This window comes from Schistocerca americana, chromosome 8 (assembly GCF_021461395.2).
Source record: "Schistocerca americana isolate TAMUIC-IGC-003095 chromosome 8, iqSchAmer2.1, whole genome shotgun sequence".
Lineage (NCBI taxonomy): Eukaryota > Metazoa > Arthropoda > Insecta > Orthoptera > Acrididae > Schistocerca > Schistocerca americana.
The window spans coordinates 180,399,188-180,419,336 of NC_060126.1; the positions used below are offsets into that span (position 1 = coordinate 180,399,188).

Below are 20,149 nucleotides of genomic sequence, written 5' to 3' on the forward strand. Positions count from 1 at the left end.
CAGCGGGCTTATCGGTCCCATCAGTTTAGGGAAGGATGGCGAATACAATGTTTATGTCGATTAGGCGATTATTTCGGTTCCTTTATGTCATCATGATGTCCATCAACTCTGCTTCATCCTTCTTTAGGCTAAGTGTATCTCCCAGAGGGCAAAAGGATACTTTTATTCTCTATCCATCTTACCGTTTTTTGACAATATCATTCGAATCATGAGAGTGAAAACTTTTACCCTACGTTTTTAGTGAACTTGTGTTATAACGGTCAGCAACACCCACGTAATGTTTGGAGTTCCACCAGAGATCTTTCACGTAATAATCAAGTACTGTAACCACGAAACAACAGAGATGTACTTCAAACAACGATCTTCCAGCCTCTTCAAGCGGCTTAACATCCACGTGCTTTTGGCAAAGTGCTCCTCGGCCTTTCTCAAGTAGTGAATGTCTTATGGTTGGTGCGACCGTCCTTATATAGCCACATCATCACCAGTTACAGCACAAGTACCCATAGCAGCGTCATGTAAGGTAGTGTTTTCGTTGCAAGATTGGTGTGCCCGCTTCAACATTCCCATGGCAGGCCCCCAGCTGTGCTTAGCTACAGAGCGCCGTCTCTGTTGAGATTGTTGTCAGAATTCATTAGCTCGATCACTTCTTTTATGGTGATCTCGTGAAACAATTTGTCTGTTTAGTAACAGATGTCTCCCCGAATACAATTTGGTGCCTGTTTTCCAGAAGTTTTCCGCTGAATTTTCAGGATACCGTAGGATAAAACATGTCTCGTTTTCTATACGACGCTGTTCAATAACGTTCACAGTTCGTCCGACACAAAGCTTCACAAGTAAATTTTACATCCCTAGCATTTTTGGGCTTCCATCATCTCCTACAGGCCTCATAAGGTGTCACGTTTTTGATGGGTACCTCGCAACTGACACTTCAAGTGCTAGTTATTGCTTCCTGTCACTCAATGAAGGGACAGCAAAAATATAATCTTTTCCTTGTCCCCCTTTGGGACTTCTGCTCACCCGCTTTCCTTGAATTTGCTTACAAAATTTGTCCGTTCTTGCAGCTATTATGCTTAAGTAAGTTTCTTAAGTTTCTGTCTTCTTGCGATATGTTTTCAGCGTCTAAAACAATATGCCTGGCCTCTTGGGCACTGTGACCATTGAGATGCTACACGTCGTTCAGCGAAACTTCAGTGATGCCTTCAATTCCATTTCTGCATAGCAGTCGTCATATCCCATCACTGCAAGCAACTTTATCGTGGAACGACAGACAACGATCATATCGGTAGACGTTTATCTTTCGGACTTGACATACGACATGATCTTCACGCAGCCAACAAACATTTAAATGCGATTTCTGATGGAGCAACCTGTTGTATAATTTTCCTTATGTATAGGATGTTCCAAATGGTTCAAATGGCTCTGAGCACTATGGGACTCAACTGATGTGGTCATCAGTCCCCTAGAACTTAGAACTACTTAAACCTAAGGACATCACACACATCCATGCCCGAGGCAGGATTCGAACCTGCGACCGCAGCAGTCGCACGGTTCCGGACTGCGCGCCTAGAACCAAGAAACCACAGCGGCCGGCTATAGGATGTATTAAGTACAAGTTTAGATATTTGTATTAGTGACTGAATACGATGTACTAAACAACATTAAAACAGTATTTACGTCGTTTGCAGACTAATAATTGTAGCCATTAGGCGTCATACGTTTTTAGCTTGCTTAGTACCTCTAACTATATGTAGCAAGAGGAAGCCACTAATGGTTATTTTCCCCTGGGCAACCAATTAGGTGTTGAAGTATGGCTGCATAGATGCAAAACGTTAAGGCTATACCGACAGGTGCTGTCCTCGTAGTAGCCCAGTACGAGTGTGCAGAAGTCATGAGGTAGTAAAGTTTGTGATGTGTTTGTGATGTGTTTGTGAGAAGAATGCTGATACTTAATTAGGTTTCAGTTCCAGTCTGTGCATAGATCTTAAGGCATATGGTGCTGTGACTCCAGCCAAAAGTGTAACGATTTTCTCTGGATATTTTCCCAAGTCTGTCCTAGCTTACTTAGTTTGTTGCAGATGAAGCCGACACACAACTTATCGAATGTCGGCGGCACTTGCCGGCGTGAATGTGGTGATCGGAGCCTGCCTACCTGAGTTTCAGTTCCAAGACAATGCAAGAAGTTCCAAGAAAACTGTAGAACTATCAGAAGATATCTTAAAATGTCGGTGTAGTTTTTGGAATTAATTATAAAGGCAAGTAGTTAATATTTCAACGACGTCATTCTGGAAGAAAGATATGTGTAAATTCATTCGAGGTACGCATAAACAAGACACCGATGATGAGGGCGTCAGTGAAAATGATTGGGATGCAAGGAAAACGATGCAAAATGAACTTGAAAAAGTATCTACAGATTGCCTGTGGATGAATTAAGTTCCCCAGTGCTAGTATATAGAGATTTCTTGTGGCTGAAGTAAATTCCCCAGAGTTAGAATAATTGTAATTTTTCTGCTCCACAACAAAGGAAAGTAAATGATACAGTTACCTACAGGCCATTCAGCCTCCTTATCCTATTTCACTAAAATTATTACCAACCTCATAGAAACGGATTTTAATTACACAAGGGGACAAGCTAGCTTAGAAGGCATTCGAACACTACTGTCCATTAGAACTGCAATACCATGAAGGTAGTATTCAATGGAAATTTAAGTGTAATGAAGTGTACTACAGGCTTGGACACATTGACAATTAGTATTTCAGCGCAACCTCACAATGGGCGTAGGAATGACACAACTGACATTCTATTGAGTGTGTAATGGGCTTAAGTGCAAATATTTTTATGTATGGCACCTTAATATGTACACATATGGGTGTGTTAGTTATTTTTTCTCTGTGTCAGTTGTGCATGGAATGACCAATTCAGATACTGTCACCCGACGTCTGAAACGCAACTAGCTATTACGGTCTGTTAATTGTCTATAATCTGATCTTTTATTTCCTAAATACGTACGTAAACTCGCAAATAAGTTGACGTTAGCACTTCGAAAATTTATATTTGATATTTTTGTAACTGGTGCGCAAAGAGAAGCGTGCTGTGCAATTACTGCAACATGTATGATTGCAGCGATCTTTTCGAAGCAAACAATATCCTCTGACAGGCAAGTGAACAATATACTGCAACCACTTTCAGATAACAAATTTAAGGAAAAAATCAGTGTTTATTTCCTACAAGGCAGTGAAAGAGCACGAATCATCCACGTATCTATGACATAATTACAAGGCGCTTTTGATGATAGTAGCTAAAGTCGGTTATCTATGACATAATAAAGAGGCGCTTTTGTTGATAGGAGCTAAAGTAGATCAGGATGTCAAATTTGTAAAACTGTCATTAGCAAAAGGTAGTTAATGTAATTTTAAAAGTATTTGGTTCTTGCTGCGTCCAATTTCTGGCAATTTTCTCCCAAAAATATCATAAGGAGAAACATTTTCTTCTCGGTAAGTTCCACCATTGTACCACATCTGTCATTCGTGATCTCTCCTAGTTAAAACGATCTTCACTAACCTGTCGATACGAGAGAAATAAATTGGACATTGACACTATGCAGGTGGTCCAGTCCCTTAGGCACAAGATGGTGTTCATCAGGTGATCCAGATGTAATTTGCGGTGTTACGTTCAAATATGTATCTGAGAGCGTGGCCTCAAATCGGTTAAAACAACGTTCTTCTTCGTCATGGAACCTGAATAATTTCGTTCTATATAATCTCTCCGCTTCATTCTACACTATCTTTTAAATTAATTTTATAATATAGTCACAGAATCGTTGATGTTCAACGGAGAAAAGAACAGCGATGGCGACAGCGAATGGCAACAGCGATTAACTCTTCAACATGCTCCGCAGTCATTCAAACATTTGCCTGGTATCGTCAACGATTGTTTATGCTTAAAAACTGTCAAAACTTCACAGTAACAGAACCAGAAGAATTTTATTTCTTCACTTCCTGGTAAAGTACTCCGTAAGAATCCCTCTTGGCATCTTGTGAAAGTAAAATTAGCTCGTCATTGAAACTGACTCTCTTAATAATATTTCACTACAAAGAAATAACTATCACTCAACTGTCATCACTTTAACTTTTATTAAATCGACTTTGATCTGCTGATGGAAAGCATATCACAAATGAGTTTGTGATGCTCAAAACTATGAAACTTATTCCAGTAACTTGTCACACGAGGTGTAATAGTCAGTTGAGACCAGAGAAGCTTTCAGATCCACTAGTCTCAAAGTGTGGGACGCCTCTCACCCCCCCCCCCCCCCCTACCCTCCGTAGCCCCCCTAGGTGGCTTGAAAACAATTGAGGGAGCGAGATTATTGAAAAGAAAAAGTATGACTTCAAAAGTCGATTAATTTACAGAAATGAAAGCAGAGCAGAATAGATTCTGACACAATGCAAAATTAAAATTCACGTTTATAAAGATATAATACACATATAAATAAGACTGCATCAATACTGCACAATGCATTTAATAATAAACTTCTCAGTGCAGAATCAAAAACAAGTTTTGTAATTATTAGTGACTCCCTTGGGCCTGGCTTGCAGAGCAAAGTTTTTCGAAGGTGGATTTACTATTATAAAAGTTAGCTCAGATCCGTATTTCGTCTTCAAAGCAGTGAACGCAGAAAATCTAATTTAGTAAAAGTAGGGTATTGCAAATGGTAATAGTATTTGAAATCCTCTTCTATTCAGTCCAGAGAAGTCAACATCACAGAGAAGTCAACTACCCAAAATCCAAATAGCGACATATTACTAAATTGTTTTCTTGACTTCGTCACTTGCGTGAAGTCAATGAAGATTTCGTCTTCAACAGCTGAGAACTGAGAGACCTTCGGAAATATTTTTAAATGTATTCTCAACCCACTCGTAACGTGCTACCACGTAAACATATATTCGTACGACAATGGGGATTGTAGCAGGGAGCGTAAAAATTATGACTGGAAATTTGATCGCAAATAGTGAAAGGTTACTGAATTCACTGAAATAAGCTTCATAATTGAAAACGGCAGGCTGCATGATGCTCTTTGCCAGTAACATGGCAAACAGCAACATTCAGATTTGATGTTGTTGTGTTTATATAAATTGCATCAGTTCTAAGTTAAAATAGTCCTTACGAGTGTGGGATGTTGCTAATGACTTATCGACATGAGGTTATCTTCGATCCTTTCTTCATAAAGACTATCGCCTCTGGAACCAATACCTAAACCATGGTATTTTCTACAAGAGTTAGATTTCAAATGGTCGGTTAACGGAAAAATTAGTTCCTAAACTTCCGAGCACGAGCGGAGACGCTCGCCTTTTAATGAGTATTAGTTTAGGGATTTCGCTGCTTTTCATTAGTTCCTCAGACAAAGGGAACGCGAGCAGAGTGGGGAAACGTATTTATTTAGTTTTGCCCGCCGCACACTTGGACGACGCAGACTATCAGGAGGCGAACGGTCGGAGGGGAGAAACGCGACCGCAGCGCGGACGGGGTGCGGAAAGAAAAGCGCTGCTTTTGTTTCCGCCGGTGGTGGCAGCCCTTCGCGGCGCAGATGGCCGTTCCCACGGCGCCGCCCCCACCGCCGCCGCAGGCAGGAACGGCACCGCCGGCGTTCCGGCCGCCGAGGGCCATCTCATCATCAGAGTGCAGGCTGGCTGCTTCCGGCGGCCGCGCCATGGAAACCGCCCTCCCTCCGCGGCGACCTGCTCTGCAGCACAATGAGGCGCCCGGCCGTCGCCGAGATAATGTCTGCGCCGGGGAACCCCCGCGAGTAATTTAACAGAGCGGGGCAGCGACGAGTGCGGGAGCCAGCCAGCCAGCCAGCCAGCGTCGCCGCCGGCACTGCGTCAGCGGCCGCGGTAACAGGTGCGGCGCTGACGCGGCTGCGCGCTGACACCAGCACTGCTGATTGCCGCCGGCAGGCGGCAGCCGGCAGCCGGCTCGCCCGCCAACTCCACTCATCACCATCGCTCTTCAAGATTCATTCTAATTAGTGTCATCTCTTATCTGGCGTCTGCTTCAACACATCTGACGTCTTGCCGAGAAGCACGGCGTATTACTCTTACGCTCTCGACTTCCTAATCCCGTTTAGGCAGAACAGAGTAGTCTTCAGAACCAAAGTGGAGGTGTCAGGATTATTTTAGAAAGCGCTGCACAACTTCAATATTTTTTCTGTCTTTATAAGGTGAATGAAATAAGTTGGATATGGTGAGAAGCTAAGACGAAGAAATATTGATTGTCAGACTCAGTATACAGAGAAGGCAAAACAGCCTTTGGTTAAATTAAAAACAAGGGCGGTAAAATTAGAAGTGCACTCGGAATTGAACTGTTAAATGCGGTGGAGACACAGGACACGTGGGAAGAGTACACTGAAGGCCTCTTTGAGGGTGACAACTTCTTTGATGACGCTGTAAAAGTAGAAAAGCGAGTCAACAGCTTAGACATAGGGGAGCCATAATTAGACTAAGAATTTGAGATCGCTTTGGATAATACCAAATAAAGAAGAAGGGATAACATTCCGTCCTCATCATCAACATCAGTGTTTTGCCAAAAGGCAGGTTTTCACATGGTAGTTCTCCAGGCTGTCCGGTCTTCTGCCATCCTCTTCAGGTCTGCACAATTTCCTCTACCCTTTATGTCATATATCATCTTGTATCTTCTTCTTCCTCTCAGTCTTCTCTCAGAAACCAATCCTTCCAAGGCATCTGCTAGCAAGCACTCCCTTCCCAATGAATGTCCCAACCAGTTCTTTTTTCTTTCTCTTACAACCTTCAGCGGATATCATCTCTCACCAACCCTTTCCAATACTCTGTCATTAGTCACTCTTTCCATCCAGCTTATTGTCTCCATTCTCCTCCACATCCGCATATGAAATGTTTCTAACCTTTTTTCATCCTCTCGTCTCAGCGTCCATGTTTCTGCCCCATATAGTACCACACTCCAGACAAAACATTTGCCAAGCCTTTTCCACCCGAATTTCTACAATCATTGGGGGAAAGTGATAACAAAACAACCTTCACATTGGTGTGTAGAAAGTATGAGACAGGCGAAGTACCATTACACTTTCAGAAAAACATCATCAGCACCGTTCCAAAGACAGCGAGACTCCACAAGTGTCAGAATCATCGCACAGTCAGCTTAACAGCTCATGCATCCAAGACGCTGACAGGAATAACATGCAGAAGAATGCAAAACAAAATTGAGGATCTATTAGTCGATCAATTTGACTTTATGAGAGATAAAACCACCAGAAAGGCAGCTCTGACGTTTCGGTTGATAATGGAAGCAATACTGAAGATAAATCACCACAAGTTCATAGGGTCTGCAGACCTGGAAAAGCGTGCAATAATGTAAAACGGCGCAGCGATATTCGAAATTCTGAGAAGCATAGCTACAGGGAAGATGGGTACTATACAATATGTACAAGAGCGAAGAGGGAACAATAAGACTGGAAGACCCAGAACGAATAACTCGGATTAAAAGCGGAGTAAGGCAGGGGTATAGTCTGTCACGACTACTGTTCGGTCTATAAGTCGAATAAGCAAGTACAGAACTGAAAGAAACGGTAAGCATAATATGTATCGAGTGTAAATTGAAGAAAGACGAAACTAAAGAGTAGCAGCAAAAATGAGAACAATGAGCATTTCTTCTCTTGTATCCGGTTTTAGAAAATAGATGTGAGTTTTGATCTGGATGCCTATCCCTGAGTACTTCTTTTGTGCTTTTAGGTCTAAATATGGCGATTTACGTCAGATTACCCACCCTGCCCAACTGAAAAATAACAGAAGCACAGTTCGCAGAATGCTTCTCCATCTGCGTTGCGTCTTTTTACGAAAGACCGTATTTCCTTATATCTCTGTGTCAAGAGCATTTACGTTTCGCTTTTGGCGTCACAAAACAATGAGAACTCACATGCTATAATAACTCACATGGGCATTGCAACGATAAATGAATTTATGGAAATCGAATGACTGAGCCGTATGAAAAGTTGAGTAATGGTTGAGTAATCGTTGTTATACGACATTGCCAACTTCGGTGAAACCAACTAGACATAGTGTGAGAGTAAGCTGCCGGCGGTTTCTTAAAGTTGCATACAGAGTGCGTCAAATATTTTGGTTACAATTTAAACAGATGATAGTGGATACAGAATTCATTATGAGATGGGGAACCAGTAGTCAGAAATGCGCATTTTTTGTGTTACGAGCATACACAGCATACAACGCATAACAACAACGTACAAATGCTCAAAGCGACAAACGACAGTCTCAATGCATGTGTTGCAACAGCGTACGCAGTTCTGCCGCACTGCTGCAAAGATCCCAGGCGACCAACAGTGACAATTATCTGTCAACGTACTGGCGGCCATTGTCCGAGATCATTTAATAGGACGTTCTTTGCTACATCCCCATTTGGCTCATCCACAATACCTGGTGTTACTGCGAGATGTGTTGCCATTGTTCTTAGAGTTCTAACCCCTTGTTGTCCGTGAAACTACGTGGTTTCAATACGACGATGCACCAGCCCACTTCGAGGTTAATGTCCGCGAGCCTCCTCTACAAACAACACGCACCTTCATCGTTGATTGGAAGGGGAGATGTTATCGTATGGCCACCACCAACACCGTATCTCATATATCTGAACATTTTCCTCTGGGATTACGTGAAGGCGTTGGTGGATGAATCCCGCCTAAAAAGGATGAAAACCTGCCTGCTAGGGTCGAAGCTGCCGGTTACAGCAGACACCAGGGATCTTAGAGAGTGCGGCAGAGCGTCAATCACCCTTGCCACGCATGCACTGAGACTGGCGGTTGTGACTTTGAACAATTACTATAAGTTACGTTCTTGTTTATGGCTATAACACAATAAATAAGCATTTCCGACCGTTGTTCCGCTATCTCAACATTATCGGCTGTGAACGCAATACTTTGACCCAAAAGTTTTGAGACAACTTGTTTTAAAACATATTAATATAATGAACAGGTAGAAGAAAAATCCTGGATTCTCTTACTTGAAAATGGGACGTTTAGTGTCACGATTCAAACTTCTTGGGACACTGGGAGAAAGAGTGAAAGATCGGAAAGTTCCCGAGCAGTCCGGAGTAAGGCAAACTTAGACTTCAATTATTTGTGATTTCAAGTCCGCATGGAGGCCAAAACGAAATAGACTCCTGGCAAGCGCGCAAGCAAAGAAGGGACCCAAAACTGATCAGATGAAATCTAAGAGAGAAAGTAAGGGTTAACTGGGCGAGGTACTTCAGTTCACTTGTCTCTCTCATGTCCTGTCCTCTGCCTACGAAAGCAGCCTTACCTTCAGCCTGCGACTACAAACACATTTTATTGTCACGTCGTTATTTCTGCAGTGTCCTTTTGTCCAAGTAGTATAATAAACAAAATACCACTACTGGTCAGACATTTACAACTCAACAACGATATTGTTGCACTTGGTCTCCTGTGGCTGTGAACGGAAACATATGGTGACATTACAGTAAAGCAATACAGTGATGACTAAGGAAAGTGCTTCGAATTGTGAATGATTTGAAGACTTTTGTGCATATACGAGGGTTGTCCAGAAAGTAAGTTCCGATCGGTCACGAAATGGACACCTCAGTGAAAACCCGATGAAGCTTTGCACAGATGTGTTGGGCAGTGTCTCTAGTATGACCGTCGATAGCATCAAGACGCTCTTTTCAGTTGTGAGCGCACTGTGAGCGAGTAAAGGTGCCTAGAACAACAATGTCTCTCACCAAGGAGGAGGGCCGCTGCGGGGCTTCGCCTTAATGAATGCAGCCCACCTAACACAACGCACATACTTAATTCTATATGGCAATTCTCAGGCGCACTCTGCAGGGGCAGTGAAGACGCTCCTGCAGCCTTTTCGATGGGAAGTGTTTGATCACCCACAACACAGCCCTAACTGGCTCGTCCTAAGTATCATCTCTGTTCAAATGAAACCCTGGATACGAAGACAACACGTGGGCGCAGGCTACACGCTATAGACCAATGTAAAGCACGGGCAGCTGCCTTCTATGACGATGATGTTGGAAATTTGGTATAACGCTCCGACAAATGTCTAAGTCGGAGTTGCGAGTATGTAGAGAAGTATCTGGAAAGTGTAGCTAACTCTTTCAAATAAAATGCTTCTGATTTTCACTGTCGTTTCCATTTAGCGACCGATCGGAACTTACTTTCTGGACAACCCTAGTATTATCAAGCGGTCCAGCGTGAATTGGCGAAATGTCACGATAAGAACTCACGACAAGCCCATCGAAGTGGCCTCTCATCATCATCATCATCATCAGTTATCTGCTATATTAGCAGGTCCTTTGCCTCTCCATTTTCTGCGATCCATTGCTTCCTTCTTAAGGCTGCTGTATGTTGTACCGTCCATCATGTCATCCAGTATCTGGAATCTCTTCCTTCCTCGCTTCCTTTTCCCTTCTACATAACCTTCTAAAACTGTTTTTATCAGTCCGTCATTCTTTCTTAATATATGCCCAATCCAATTTCTTTTTCTTCTCTTTATTACATCTAGTAACTGTCTTTATTCTCCCACTCTTCTCAGTACCTCTGTTTATCACCTCTCATACAGATGAAATAATATTGTAGTCGACTAATATAAAAAACATGTTTTAAGTGGCAACAGTGCGTTTGGTTCATACATCTCCCAGCTACACCGTTCGATCACGTCAACAACAGAGTTCTTGCTGCTGCTTAGCTAGGGTATTATAAGTTACAGAGATCGTTGTATAGAGACCGAAGAGTAACTTACGCTATATCTCTGAAGGAATCCGACTTTCTCCGATTTCTACTGATCGACGACCAGGGCGAGATGCGGCAGTGGAAGAAGTAAGTAAAGAGACGAACTGCTCACGCAGTGCACTAGCTCAACTACCCAATACGTTTGTTCTGCGACTCGACCTAATGTTCAGATAACTTACGGGAATGCTGCCTGGTAATGTCCTTGTCAACCACAGATTTTCAGCACGTGAGGATCATATTATTTTCAAGACATAAATGAAACGAGAAATGCTATGCATGTTAGCTGATACCAACAATATTGTTCAGTAACGCTACATTACATTAAACTCATTCGAAAAAATTGATAAACATCTAGAAAAAATTACCCATTACTGGGAAGTTTTTGCGAATGCTATCTGTTGATACGTGGGGTAGGGGGTGGAGGGGTGGGGAGGTGTAGTGCATTTCTCATCGTTTTAAACTCTCTTGAAGCTTTATAAATGGAATTACTCCGGGTAGTTAGCGTTCATTTTAGATCTCTTGTAGCACTTCTGTATCTTCATTTGTATTTGCATCTAAATGATTACAGTTGTCACTTACGTGTTTGGCAGAGGGTGCGTGGATCCATTCTAACTCTTTTCTGTCGTTTCGCTCTTCAAAAGCAACTCCGAAAGATGAAGACCTAAATATAACCGCTCGTTCTCTGATTTTTAGTCCACCTAACAAAATATGAACAAAGTGAAAATAAGGATAACGAGAACGTTAAGAGAACCGTTTGCTGAATTAGAAAGTTGTGCCAACTGACCCGACTAGAAAAAAAGAATGTTTTTACATAAAGTTACTGAGCGTATCGAAATCATCCAGTCTTGCTGAATTCTAAAGTAAAATGGTGCCAATCGACCTGACTAGAAAAAGAAATTGTTTTTACATAAAACCAGTGAGCGTATGCAAATCATTTAGTCAGTTACTCACTGATGATGCTGGAATCCAAACAGAAATTGAAAGAAAGAAGGCCGAAAGACGGAATTCGGTTTCTGAAACTTTATTGCCAAGGAAGATCGCATAATGCAGGTTAGTGCTTTCAGCCTACGCACGAACGCCGAAATGGCAGATATCGACATAAGAGATCGGTATGAAAAGCAGCTACATTCCGATGGTATTGGAGCTATTTCTATTTTCCAGAAGGGTCGTAGATCACATGCACAAGATTATAGACCTGTATCGCTGATGTCAGTCTATTGTAGAAGTATGCAACATTTTATAATAATAATTATTATGGCGGTTTTTGTGAAATGAAATCTCCTTTACAGAAATTGATATGAATTTTATAAACAGAGGTTTTGTAAAACGCAGCTCCCCTCTGTCCATTCTTGAGATCGAGAGATATCGGTGTCCTACCTTTGATTACAGGAAGGCAGTTGACACGTTTCCGCATTGCGTTTAATAAACAAAATATGAGCATACCGATTATTCGATCCAATTTTTGACAATATTCGGGGCTATTTTGCAGAAGAACTCAATAAGTCACTCTTAATGGAATAATACCGACAAATACGAAGGTAATTCAAAGTACCCCAAGGAAATGTGAAGGGCCCGTCACTGTTTAAATGTTTATAAACTTTATAGTGGATAACGCAGGAATCTACATGATGCTGGTTGCAGATGATGCGATTGCTGCAGAAATGTTGCAGTGCTAGGCTGTAGCAGGTTTGAGGAAGCCCTGCAGAAGGACCATGATTGGTGCAGGGAGTGGCATTGAGGGTAGAACATAAACTGGCTAAGGAATCCGTTCCGTCATTGTAGGTCCACGCTACTGGCGTCATCTCTCCAAAAACGTTAACTTTCTTAATATACGTAGGAGTAACCATTCGGATCACCCTAAAGTGGAATGAGTATTTAAAACATCTTGCTTGGTATTTGACACACCTACTTGGGAACGACTGATTGCCAGGGAATGGCATAAAGATGATACCGTCTAGCGAAACCGGTGAGCAATCGGCAAAATAGATAAATTTGCGACTGTAGACATGCATTATGTCAACAGATAACAGAAATTTTGTGAAAAAACGGACGCCATATTGAGAGTAATTGGAAGAAACTTATGGAAATACAGTTCACATGCGGTAGATGATATATGCACCTGAAATCGTCAGTCTGGGGGCGATTTTCAGTGTACGATAACTGAAAAGATTCTTCACAAGCCAAGATCACCAAACAAGCATTTTATTGGATGACTGGTTTCGACAAACCTATGCTGATCATCAGACTTATGCTTTTGAATTCTTACGATATATTATTCAGCAGTGCTGCAACTGCAACGTGAAGCAACTTGTAACACTCATGAATAATATATTGTAAATATTCAGAAGGATGAGATCCGGTGTTGACAGCATAGCTCCGTCGAAACCAGCAATCCAGTAAAATACTTTTTAGCACTCTTGGCTCGTGAAGTTTTCTTCGATTGCTTCGCTTACTGTACGATAGATGTCGCTTGAAAAACACTAACTCGACCGATTCTTGGTTGTTGTTCAGCCATCTGGGATCCTTACGAGATTGGATTGATAGCGAACACCATACGAAGAGTAACACGTTTGGTCTCGAGATCGTTTAGTCGACGCTGTAGCTTTACAGATATGATCAACGAACATCGGTAACAGACGCTACAGTAGAGGTGTTGTGCGTCGCTGAGAGACTTACTACAGAAATTCAGAGAGAGTATGTTCTGTAAAGAGATGGACAACACATTGATTCCTCCCACATACGTCTAGCAAAATGATCTCAACGAGAAAATTCGAGACATAACCTATAATACGAAGGTTTCCAGAGTCTCGTAACGTCTGATTCTGAAACTAAACAGAGAAGGGCGACAAGACATTGGTTACAGAAACACCGTAAGATGGCTTCCAGTTGTAGATGTATATGGTAGTTTCTTCCCATGTAGATGGGGATCAACAAAATATTTGGCATTCGGGCGACAAAGCTGGAAACTGCAATTTTGTGAAAAGATACTGTTACAACGAAAAACGGCACTGTTTTAATTATTGCCACCGCAAATGGCTTATCAACTCAGTGACATTCTCTCCCTTATCTTGTGATAACACAAAACATGTGCCTTTCTTGGAACATTTTCGACTTCCTCCGCCATTCCTATCTGGCAACGATCTCGTACCGCTGAGTAACACATCAGAAGCGGACGGAAAAGTGTAGTGTAGACAGTCTCTTTAGTAGATTTCTTCCACTTTCGAAGTATTGTGCAAATTAAATGCAGTGTTTGGTTCACCTTTTCCGAAAGGTTTCCTGTTTAATGGTTCCGATTGAAGTTGTTCGCCGCTGTAATAATTACACTTTTAGTTTAATCGACACCCTTAAATTGTGTTGTATTGTATGTTAACCGGGGGCCTAGAAACGACGGAGAGGCTCTGTCCCAGCCGTAGACGCAGTGGTCCACAACCCCACGACGACTACCGCAGTCCACTTCACCCCTTCGCCGGCCCACACCGAACCACTCTTTCAGGGTTATTGTGCGGTTCGGCCCCCGGTGGACCTCCCTAGGGAACGTCTCACACCAGACGAGTGTAGCCCCTATGTTTGGGTGGTAGACTAATGGTGGTGTACGCGTACGTGGAGAATTTGTTTGCGCAGCAATCGCCGACACAGTACAGCTGAGGCGGAATATGGAGAACCAGCCCGCATTGGACGATGCAGATGGAAAACCGCCACAAAACCATCCACAGACTTTCCGGCTCACACGACCTCGACACATATCCGCCGGGCGGATTCGTGCCGGTGGCCAGGCGCTCCTTCCCAGTCCTGAAAGCAGTGCGTCAGACCGAACGGCTATCCGGAGGGGCTTACGCTTAAATTGGTGTGATGTAGCGTGAACTGATTCTTTTTTGTCGTATTCATGTGGGAGACATCACGTTTTCATCGACCAGGATGAATTATCACATTTCGCATCTTGAATGTGTCTAAATCAGTTTGTACTTTATTGTGGCCATTTTATGACTTTACCAGACAATGAACAATGCATCATTTGCAAACAATCTAATATTTCTTCTGAAGCTATCTCCTAAGTCGTTTATACAGATTAATAACAGCAGAATTCATTAAATCCTTACTGCAGAACTCCAGATATAACTTCGGTTTCACTAAACTTCTCACTTACTATGAATTACCTTTCTTAAAGAATCAAGTTGCACGGCTGAGACGATTCTCCATAGAATAGATGTCTCTTGTGAGGAACGCTATCGAAAGTCTTCTAGAAACCTAGAACTGTAGAACTGACTTGAGATTCCCTGCTGTAGCACTCAGTACATCTTACGAATTAAGAGCCAATTGTGTTTCGAAACAATGGTGTTTTTATAATACATGCTCGTCATGAGGTAACAGATCGTTTTACTGGATGTATTCCACAGTGTTAGAATACAGTATGTTATGTTCCTAAATCCTGTTATCAATCGATATCACTGAAATTGACCTACAGTTAAAAGGATTGCCTCTGTTTCCTTTGTTGTGTGTTGATATCACCTGTGTACCTTCCTGGTCTTTAGGTACGGGTCTTTCGTCAAGCTATCGGTTGCACACTATTTCATCAGAACACTCTGAATGAAACGTAATCTGTTTCCTTTATTAAATATCTTAAGTTGCCTCATTCCGCCAAGGGAATACAATGGCAAATTACTTAAATTCGCAATCGGCTTTTTATTCGAATTCTGGTATATTCACTGCGTCTTAGATGGAAACAGTGCTCAGTAACTCTGTTTCACAGGTGGCGTGATCAGTAATATTATTATCGCTATCATTCGGCGAATTTATTGTTTGTGTCTTGGCGGTGATGTACTTTACATACGACCAGTATCTGTTTGAGTTTTCTGCAAAATTTCAAGACAGTGGGAGGCGTTAAACGCGTCTCACATTGTAGCCCAGACTAAGTTACGAGCATGCGTAATCCATCGCCAATATTGGAAACTTTACCAACTTTAAAGCTGTTTTCGTTGCTTTCGAAACAGTGTCGTGACTTATTTTATGTACCACAAGAAATATGTTCTATCTCTCATCAATTTACTCTGTTTGAATCTCTCAATTTCTTTGAATGAGAACCACTTTTAGTCGGTACTTTTAAGGTTAATGTGGACGAATTGAAGACTTGTTTTAGGAACACGTCAAACGAATTTATATTCGCTTTTTTAAGTGACATATTAACTTTTGATGAATTTGAATGTTAGGTTATTCAGTCTCGCAGTAACGGCTTTGTGGCTGCTAATTCATGTAGCTGACATCACGGTCTGTACTTTCTTAATATCCTATGCCTCGAAGACGTCTACTATATTATCGGAAGCATTCACAACTCCTGTAGGCTCTTAAACGAATAGCATAAATCAGTTTTTGTATAATGAACTTCAAATAATTTTGATCGATGATATATGCATACCCAGGACGATGTATTTCTTTTCCTCAAAATATCGAGGGCAGATTGAAGTCTCCGCGAAATTACAATAGTATAATTCAAGTACTAATGTTTACATAAAAAGAAATGATAGTTACTGGGAACTACACCTTTAGTCCATTAATTCCAAAGTAGTCAAACCTAAGTTTCAAATACTTTCTGCGTAATCAAAAGCGTTGATTTCCTGACTGCATTTAAGAGCACTTACGATATGGCACATGCACAATCAGAAACATTGCTAAATTTCATACACAGCAGTATCCCTATCGTGGAATGTTTTAAATACTTAAAGAACCACTAAACACAATTAAACAAACGAGATTAAAATCATCACCGTTAAAATTACATGGGTACAAACATACATGCAGAATATACCTTAGACACAAAGATCTTCGCTGTGCTGAAAAACTGTATATCAGATCATGGTTGCCGGAAGGGATAATCAAAATTTACACTACACAGACACTGGAGAGATTCATTGTGAGAGAAAAATGTTAATACGAATAATAAAAAATGGCTCTGAGCACTATGGGACTTTACTGCTGAGGTCATCAGTCCCCTAGAACTTAGAACTACTTAAACCTAACTGACCTAAGGACATCACACATATCCATGCCCGAGGCAGGATTCGAACCTGCGACCGGAGCGATCGCGTGGTTCCAGATTGAAGCTCCTAGAACCGCTCGGCCACAACTGCCAGCCTACAAATAATAATTAATAGCTTGCGGTCTTAATGGTTTGAAAAGTAATCGAAAGAATTTACAGGAGATATTAGTTTATCATTAAAGCTACAAAAGATCAGAGTGTTAACGAAACTTCTCGTAATTTTTCATATGAAAGGAACCCGACATTCACTTCACTTCCTTTTGGGAGATCAGGGTAAATCGAAGACTGGATGGTCTGACTAGGGTGTAAGCTCCTCACCTCGTAAATATTAGTGTAATGTCTTAACCGTTGTACAACTTCTTCCGGGAAAACTTGTTGGTAGATGTGCTCAGGAATTCACAACTGATAGTGAAAATAGCGGCGGTGTCGGAGAAAATTCATCAAATTATTCGGAGATTGTTACATGCAGAATAATACATGACAGTGTGGGGTCTGGGTATACCACGCATCCATAAAAGAAAGCATATAGAGAAAGGAATACTGGGCAGCATTCAATTGGCGCATAGGTCAGTTTCATGCAGCAGAAACAGCTGTACGCAGGCACTTTGAGTATAATGTTACTGTATCGAGTAAAGATAAAAATAATGTATAAGTTCGCCTATGGTAAATGAATGTAAACAGACAGCTGTTATTTACACTGTGTGAAGAAGTTAGAGCAGTGTCCCTACAATTGTGATTACATGTTCTTCCACCTTTAGCCTCCAGTACGTGAGGCAGTTCTCGCTGTTAATCTGGCGTCAATGAACCAAGAAGAAAAATAGATTAATGGCTACTACAAAGGTAGCCAAGAGAGGAAGAGAAGCTTTCGAACTGTGATGGCACAGAAAAATGCTCAAGACTAAAGGAGTGGATTGCATAACTAATGAGGAGGTATTGAACAGAACTAGGGGAAAAAAGAAATTCGTGGCGTAACTAGACTCAAAGAAAGGATTGACTGAAAGGATACTCAATATATGAATACAGTAAGCGGGTTCAAACAGCTGTAGGTTATGGTAGTTGTTCGCTGATGAAGAGGTTTGGACAGGATATAACAGTGTGGACAACTGCATCAAATCAGTATTTGTTTATTCACTAGCTGAGTACCCGACGTTACCCTGGTATGTATTTATTTCAGTTACTCCCTCTCCTTCCTGCCCCTCTCTTTCACCACACACCCACTCTCCATCAACTACTTTCCTTCTCTCTGTCCCCCTCCTCCTCTTTCCTTCCTATGTCCATCTCCTCTTCTTTGCTTTCTCTACCCATTTCCTTTACCCTCTCTGCGTGCCGATCCCCCCCCCCCCCCTTTCCCTGATATCTGCTGAACTATGTGTCATTCAATGATATAATTCTGAGGTGCATTTGAAAGAATATGTTGATATAGTGTGGCAAATGCGTTGAAAATAGAGTCAGTGGCAAAGAAACAATAAATGTAACCGTCATGACGTCGTTCCTGATGCGACAGTTTTGCTGTACGAACAGCGAAAATGTGATAAACGATAAACTTCTTTCCTTTAATGATTTTATTGAAGTTGTCATGCAGATAAGAGTTTGGTAAAGGTATGAAATTACGTGTAAAGACTGTTGCAAGTCACTAAGTTCTCTCGTTCTCAGATACTGGATAGTGCGCATTGTAGTTTATGCAATAGATAGTGCGGAAATATGGAATAAGCACATGGAAGTTTGCATAAGCATTGTATTCATTACTTTGAATCGTATCACGTATCGTGTACCATAACACTAGAGAAGCAGATTTTCGCAAATATGATGATGTCAGAAAGCCAAAGAGCAAATAGCTTTTTCAGTTAATATTTTGCCACTGATTTGCATAATATTCTCCAAAGCAATAAGTATCATGGACTACACACTTTCTAAAGTAACCTACATTTTTTCTCGTGGTTTAAGCTATCTCGTTACCAAAACTAACCGAAATCGCTTCAGCGGGCTACAACAATAAATTTAAATGCCCTGCATGATACGGCAGTTTTTTACGCATTTCAGCGTTATGTTGTTATATATCCTGAACAATATGTCGAATGTAAATGTAATTATGTAGATACAATCAGTGGTACATGGGACCACAGTCCTGAAGATTTGATTAGTAGTAAAGTTGTAATAAATGAAAACGTCATGCCTGATTGCAAAATAGACAGTGCAAATGTATTAAGCGATACACTCTTTTTCCTTTTGTCATTATATTGGGGCACGTCAGGGATAAAAAGTTTAGTAAAGGTTTGATATTATGTATTCTTACCTTTTTTTCGAGATCCGATTTTGATGAAATATAGCCCATACGGTGACATTAGCGACGCTGAAATTAGCAGTGAAGTATTCAGACACATACAATCAGACAAGACAGTTGTGCTGATTTGTTATTATTACAGATTTAGCGTACGGCAATATAAACTGAACTGTAATCAACATGAATGAATTGCACAATTCAAAAAAATTAATGAAACTAATGAACTAAATATACAAATATCAAAATTTTCATTCTGGTCAAGCGCCGGCTGTCTCACTTCAAAGAATTGGTCTAGATTTCCAGGGTAAAATGGTCTGCTACAGATTGTGACAATGGGATGTTCATCGTCGCGTTTATATTGGGAAGATGAAACCTTTGCGCATCGGTAGAGGTTTTTTGCATAAATTCCATGGCCTGTACAAATTCTGTTAACTGTTTCAAGCACATCATGGTAATATCATGCCGGCTTGTCTTATGTCGAATTTTATCAGATCTGATGTTCATCGGCAATATCATTCCACGTTTCTGACCACATTATAGTATCATCTTTTCTTATTTAGTCCGGCAGTTCATTGTATCTATGTCAAATCATTAAAAGTGATAGGTGTATTGGGAGTGCGTCACTGATTGACCAACGATTATGTGTGTATTATGTCGTAAATAAATTTACTATGCTCTTTGTGCGCTGATTGTTCTTTGGTGGACAGTGTTATGAGATATCCATGTATATAATCGTGAGTTTTTGGCTTTGTATCCATCCAGTACGGCAAAGTCCTGGGGAATGGTATTAACGTGAAATAAAAAGCTATTTCAAATACTTGTTATTTAAATTGAAAAAGAATTGCCAGGAGGAAATATTCAAAAGATCGCTGGTGAGACCCAATTCAAATTTCCGCATATAAACGACTTATTTAATGAGTTGTTGTCCAGTTTTCAATTACGAAGGTACGGGCTTGAAAGAAGTGTTTGATGCTACGGGCAGGTCTGCTACACGGTTAACACTCTCACACACCTTCGCTACGAGACATCCAAGCTTCAATATTCGGGCCT

At 41.3% G+C, this 20,149-nt stretch overlaps 1 protein-coding gene across 1 annotated transcript in view; it reads left to right on the plus strand.

Annotated features, from left to right (window-relative positions):
- LOC124545655 overlaps nt 1-5,810 on the plus strand; it is a 173,093-nt gene extending 167,283 nt beyond the window's left edge. The window contains exon 2 of the mRNA XM_047124601.1: nt 5,568-5,810. Within this exon, the coding sequence (XP_046980557.1) occupies nt 5,568-5,810 (243 nt within the window). The remainder of the gene's footprint in view (nt 1-5,567) is intronic.
- Nucleotides 5,811-20,149: the final 14,339 nt, after the last annotated feature.